At 43.6% G+C, this 6,617-nt stretch overlaps 1 protein-coding gene across 1 annotated transcript; it reads left to right on the plus strand.

The window, feature by feature from the left end:
• Positions 1-280: 280 nt before the first annotated feature.
• Positions 281-6,617, plus strand: LOC136432482 (heat shock protein HSP 90-alpha-like). Its single transcript, XM_066423795.1, has 7 exons — positions 281-398; positions 1,560-2,906; positions 3,463-3,610; positions 3,985-4,100; positions 4,572-4,724; positions 4,897-5,230; positions 5,736-6,617. Exons 2-7 carry the CDS (start codon positions 1,560-1,562, stop codon positions 5,837-5,839), a joined length of 2,202 nt encoding a protein of 733 aa, XP_066279892.1. The 5' UTR covers positions 281-398; the 3' UTR covers positions 5,840-6,617.

A 6,617-nucleotide genomic window follows, 5' to 3' on the forward strand; every position in this document is an offset into this window, starting at 1 on the left:
GCCTACGCCACCACCGAAACCCAGCGAGATGGCACAGCCCAGTTCACTTCCGGTCTGAACATGTGGAAGGTTCTGGAAAACCTTAGTACACTCGTACACTGTTACTTCCGAAAAAAAGTCCCCGACTTATATTATTTTCAATCAAATCACACACCTGCCAAGTTATACAAAAATATAAACATGTGATCAAACATATATTCTGTATAGAATTCTTTAGTGTTCTTTCCTCTTAAGCGCGTTTAAGACTTAATTGGAAAACCGCGGGAAATTGCGGATGGATATCAAAGAGGTAAATAAAAAGGCGGAGCTTTGAATGTGCCCCCAGTCATAGGGTGAAGAAACCAGAAGTTCCATTCTATGAGGAAACATTTCTTACGTCTTACGCTGAACGACTCAAGGTAGGCTCTTGTCATTTGTCTCACAACCCGAGCTTTGATAGATTTTATTCAGGATTTGATTTTGTGGTGTTTTAGCTATAGCCTGAATCACGCATGGCTCAAGACCAAGTATTTTTAAAAGGTCATTGAATCTCAATACGCCTCACAGCGAGCAGAAAGAAAGACTAGTCACGTATTTGCTTTCTTCAATTTAACATCCTTGCTTTGATATTTCATAAGAAACGAAGAACTAGCTAGAATCCCTTTCTCTTTTGTGTCCTATGGGGGTATTGACTCTTACAGGTTGACGTGCTTTGGTTTAGGGTTCCCCATTCATACTTCCAAGGCTATTGACTATTGGCAATGCAAGGTAGCTTTAAGGCAAAAAACGCGCAAGAAAAGAGATATGTTTAAGAATTTGGACAGTATATTTAGTTTCACAAAATAAAAAGGAGATGTTTAATCCAATAACTAATGGTATGAGTAATAGGGACCTTTTCTTTTAAAGCAATTAAATTTACCTTTGTCATGTGTACCCTTGGGACACCTCACTGCTGAATGCTGGGATACAGAGCCTTCCAGAATTTGTACCTTGACTCCAGTTCCTGTTTCAAAAGCTGGTTGGAAAAGCAAAGACAAAGTTTGGCACAGAAACAATAGAAACTGAAATGAGGTTCCCCTTAATTCAGTCTTAGTAATCAAATAGTATTTTTTGTCACTATCATTGATTATTTTTTTATGAATGAATTTTGAAAATGTTGTTGTTGTTGTAAGGCCATATTGATTTAATTATATGGGAACCCAAAAACTGATGCGAATAAAGAAAAAGTTTGGCGAAAAAAAAGGTCTGTGTGGTCAGGAAGGTTGAACGAAGCTAAACACACAAGAGTATGGTTTGACTTTGGAATTGACTGTAGCATTCTAAGACATTAGTCCCTTGACGCTAGTAAGACTCTGAGAAGGGCATTGTCGGGTTCTAATACATTACACATCTCACTCACTCACTCACTCACTCACTCACTCACTCACTCACTCACTCACTCACACACTCACTCAATCACACACTCACTCACTCACTCACTTTCTCACGCACTTAATCAATCAATCAATCAATCTTATAATAGTTAAGGATATTCTTAGTTATACATACGGAGGTTTAAGCAGTTACTGTGTTTTTTTTAGATGACTGAAGCGGAGCAGACTCAGCAGGAGACTCCCATGGAGGAGGAGGATGCGGAGGTGGAGACCTTTGCCTTCCAGGCAGAGATCGCCCAGCTGATGTCTCTCATCATCAACACCTTCTACTCGAACAAGGAGATCTTCCTTAGGGAGCTCATCTCCAACTCTTCTGACGCGCTGGACAAGATCCGCTACGAGAGCCTGACGGATCCAAGCAAGCTGGAGTCCGGCAAGGACCTCACCATTCGCATCACTCCAAACAAGGACGACAACACGCTGACCATCATGGACACCGGTGTTGGGATGACCAAGGCTGACCTGGTCAACAACCTGGGTACCATCGCCCGCTCAGGCACCAAGGCCTTCATGGAGGCCCTACAGGCCGGCGCCGACATCTCCATGATTGGTCAGTTTGGTGTGGGTTTCTACTCTGCGTATCTCGTGGCCGACAAGGTGGAGGTCATCACCAAGCACAACGACGACGAGCAGTACAGGTGGGAGAGCTCGGCGGGAGGGTCCTTCACGGTCTGTATGGACGCGGGGGAACCGATCGGTCGCGGCACGAAGATCATTCTGCACCTGAAGGAAGACCAGGCGGAGTACATCGAGGAGAAACGCATCAAGGAGGTGGTGAAGAAACACTCTCAGTTCATCGGCTATCCCATCAACCTCGAGGTGACCAAGGAGCGCAATAAGGAGGTCAGCGATGACGAGGAGGACGAGGAAGATGCAGAAGAAGCCGCCAAAAAGGAGGAAGGAGAGGAGGGCGAAGAGGACAAGCCTAAGATTGAAGACATTGATGACGAAGAAGAAGAAACAAAGGCCAAAGATAAGAAAAAGAAGAAAACCATCACGGAGAAGTACAAGGAAGACGAGGAGCTGAACAAGACCAAGCCCATCTGGACCCGCAATCCCGACGACATCAGCCAGGAGGAGTACGGAGAGTTCTACAAGAGCCTGACCAACGACTGGGAGGATCATCTCGCCGTCAAGCACTTCTCCGTGGAAGGCCAGCTGGAGTTCCGTGCCCTCTTGTTTGTCCCGCGCCGTGCTCCCTTCGACTTGTTCGAGAACAAGAAGAAGAAGAACAACATCAAGCTGTACGTGCGAAGAGTCTTCATCATGGACAATTGTGAGGAGCTCATCCCAGAGTACCTGAATTTCATGAAGGGCGTGGTGGATTCGGAGGACCTGCCCCTCAACATCTCCCGTGAGATGCTTCAGCAGAGCAAGATCCTGAAGGTCATCCGCAAGAACCTCGTCAAGAAGTGTATGGAGCTGTTCACTGACCTCCACGAAGACAAGGAGAACTACAAGAAATTCTACGAGTCCTTCAGCAAGAACCTGAAGGTGGGGTAAAATCTTTAGTTGCTAGAAATGCTGTAGATAGAAAACGGCACTTTTTGCCCAGTACTTTTTGGTAAAACCCAGGGCTGTCTCCAGCTTTGAATTCTTTTCCGTCGGACCACTCATTGTTTGGGAGCCCATGTTGTTGATTTTCCTTGTTAAATCTGTTATTTTAAGCTTACAAAAAAAAAAGAATTAAAAGTCATTATCATTTAATTCTATGTCATGAATTTTTTTCCTTCTGAAGAAGCATATTTCTGTCCCAGGAGGGAGGGACAGGTCCTGAAGACAGCCCTGGTAATACTAATACCTTTAGTTATTTATCTATCTATTTATTTATCTATTTCCTTTAACGCAAGTGTTGGAATGGTCTCGCAAAGTACTAGTTTAAAAGAATTACACCTTTGCATTCCCTTCAGAACTTTTTTGAATCCTTGATGCATGGCTAGTGTCTGTTTTTCACAAACTTTTGATTGATATTTATCAATACTTCAATGGAGCTGTTTCTTTTTTTGTCGTCAACAAATTATACTGACATGTTCTTTTCTCTCTACCCTAGCTGGGCATCCACGAGGATGGACAGAACAGGAAGAAACTGTCGGACCTCCTGATGTACCATTCCTCTGCCTCCGGAGAGGACATGACAACTCTGAAGGACTACGTCTCCCGCATGAAGGACAACCAGAAGGACATCTACTACATCACTGGTATGTAAACTGTTTAACCTTTTTAGATGTGACTTAAGGTAGATTCCTAGGGATGTAGTTGCCAACTTGGAGACCCCGGTTCCATCCTGGCCAGAACATCTTAGTTGGGGCGGCACCCAGCTTTTGGAAGGGACATAAAATTTGGATCCCGTATTTGAGGAGATGCCTCGAGCATGTTAAAGGGGGAGAGCTAGCAACCCCACCCTGTAAAAATATACCCTGCTACTGAAACAGCATGGAAACTTGCTGTCCTATGTGCCGCTAGGCACTACAAGGGTCTGAACGAAAGGTAGACTCCTACTACAGAGTTATAATGTTGAAACCTTGAAGGATGGCATTGCTTATTTCAATGTCCTTTCCCCCTACATTCATAGGTGAGTCCAGGGCTTCAGTGGAGCATTCTGCTTTTGTGGAGAGGGTTACAAAGCGGGGATTTGAAGTCCTGTACATGGTAGAACCCATTGATGAGTATGCAGTTCAGCAGCTTAAGGTATGCAAGCAACATTTACATGCATTTTCTCCCATTGAAACCATACTTAGTTCTTAGTATTAGCATGTGATGGAGTTTGACATGTCCCCCTGGCATGAATAGTAACGCAACCCCGCCACTTCGCCATCTAGATCAAATTCTGTGGATCCTGGGCCCCGTGTATGAGGGAGCTTTGGGCATAAGATTCGAGTGTCAATCTCTGCACGTAAAGAACCCAACACACTAATATAGGGGTGACACATTGTGCTTGGCCAAAAATGCAAGCCGTAGCGAAGCCGCAACTTGATAAAGCATTATGCTTCACCTCAATTGAGGATGTACATGTAAAGCCATGGCCCTGTGTATGAGGGAGCTTTGGGCATAAGATTCAAGTGTCAAATCTCTGCACGTTAAGAACCCAACACACTTAACTAGAACATAGTATTGCTGCTCTTGCTACCCTTGACCAACAGCATCTGTTTTGTTTCTTAGGAGTATGATGGGAAGAAGCTGATCTCCGTGACAAAGGAGGGTCTGGAGCTACCGGAAGACGAGGATGAGAAGAAGAGACGAGAGGAGCTCAAGGCCAAGTTTGAGCCTCTTTGCAAAGTCATGAAGGACATCCTGGACAAGAAAGTAGAGAAGGTAAGTCCATGTCACATTCAGTTAAAAAAGGGATTTTACTTTCAACTTATTCAATGTTATTTGTGTCATTCTCTTGGTTTACACTTTACGAAGCTTCACAGAGTTAAGAAAGTTGTCTTGGAAGGTAAGTTATTAAAGTATAGTGTAAAGACTGACATTGGGTCTTCCCCAGGTTGTGGTGTCCAACCGTCTGGTCAGCTCCCCCTGCTGTATCGTCACCAGTCAGTACGGCTGGAGCGCCAACATGGAGCGCATCATGAAGGCCCAGGCCCTGCGCGACAACACCTCCCTTGGCTACATGGCCGCCAAGAAGCACCTGGAGGTCAATCCCGACCACCCCATCATCGACCAGCTACGAGAGAAGGCGGAGGCCGACAAGAACGACAAGTCTGTGAAGGACCTGTGCATGCTGCTGTACGAGACGTCGCTGATGGCGTCGGGATTCACGCTGGAGGATCCGCAGGTTCACGCCGGCAGGATCTACAGGATGATCCGGCTGGGGTTAGGTAAGTACAGGTGTTAGATCTCTAACTACTCTACATGATGTCATTTAACAACAGATTGAGTAGTGCATGCATTCAAAATACAGTTTATTATCTCCTTCAAAAAATGGAGATACTGTTTTTGCATAATCAAAATATTTAATGGAGATATGAGGTCTCTGAACTCTTGTTGATACAGAAGAGAGTGGTGTGGTGGCCTGCATAGGTGCCAGCTGAAATGTGGCAAAGAAGTAGAACAGAGCAAGATAACACAAAGTCATTTAGTTTTTGGTTTGTAATAGTTGAATGTAAGAAAACTTATCATCAGTTTTATGTCTTAAAGCTTCCTGGAAAAGTCTTCATCAATTGATGATGTAGATGTACTCTAGAAGAGCAGACAGATGAAAAGAATAAAAACACATCTGCTAAGTCAGTATTTCTCGAATAGTGAACACTACATCAGAACACTGTTGTACAGTCCTTTATGTGAGAAACAGACCTTAAACCATTGTCCATGCTGTGTCTGCAGGTATTGAAGAAGAGGACACACCTGCGGAGGAAGAAGTGACAGATGACATGCCTCCTCTGGAGGGGGATGATGATGACACTTCGCGTATGGAAGAGGTGGACTAAGTGTTGCACGCACGGCACCATGCGTGACAACTAGCTTGTCAGAACACCAAGTCATGACACATATTGGCATTGTTGGACATTGGAAAAGATTACCTTCAGACATCTGATAGTCCAGATTACAATGATTAACAAGAATCTGTGAATCTTTTGTACTACTATAAATGAAGTGGGAAATAGAAAAACCTCTCAAAATATGCAGTAATCTGTATCTATAGCTAGTATAACCGCCCTTCGGCGTAACACACCAAGTTTCGCAGGCAGCAGCATCTGGTTATATTACACTGAAGGACATGTAAGTGTAATATAAATAAAGATGAGCCTCTGTAATGTGTAGGTCAAGTTAATATCCTGGCTTAAAATCAAACTATTAATCTGTGCCATTTAGTTCAGATCTGTTGTAGCAAGCATAGTACAGTATGTGGTTCTATATCTTCAACAGTGTTCTGCCCAAGCTGTTGTGTTTGTATAAAAGGCTTTTTAAAACGCGGTGAAGATGACGATGATGATGATGAAAAGGACTTGATGCTTTCCTGAACAACTTAGTGGTGTAAAGCTTTGGTCGCAATTTGGTGAAGAATTATAGAGGTTAGACGTCTAGGATGGCTGTGAGTTGAGGTCTACTAAAGTATTCCTTTGTTATACATTTATAATGGAATTATGATTCAGCTTCCAAATACTGTCACATTCTGTTAGAAATTTTGAAAGTGTTGGACAGGTTCAAATTTGTATATTATGTCTTGTCGAATCTATGAATAAAGCACTTAATGAAATACTTTAA

This window comes from Branchiostoma lanceolatum, chromosome 4 (assembly GCF_035083965.1).
Source record: "Branchiostoma lanceolatum isolate klBraLanc5 chromosome 4, klBraLanc5.hap2, whole genome shotgun sequence".
Lineage (NCBI taxonomy): Eukaryota > Metazoa > Chordata > Leptocardii > Amphioxiformes > Branchiostomatidae > Branchiostoma > Branchiostoma lanceolatum.

Excerpts from the sequence above, each read along its gene's own strand:
- LOC136432482 (XM_066423795.1), top strand. The coding sequence starts at position 1,560 with ATGACTGAAGCGGAGCAGACTCAGCAGGAGACTCCCATGGAGGAGGAG. Across the intron at positions 4,101-4,571 it reads ATGCAGTTCAGCAGCTTAAG|GAGTATGATGGGAAGAAGCT; the intron begins GTATGCAAGCAA and ends TTTGTTTCTTAG. Across the intron at positions 4,725-4,896 it reads TGGACAAGAAAGTAGAGAAG|GTTGTGGTGTCCAACCGTCT; the intron begins GTAAGTCCATGT and ends GGTCTTCCCCAG.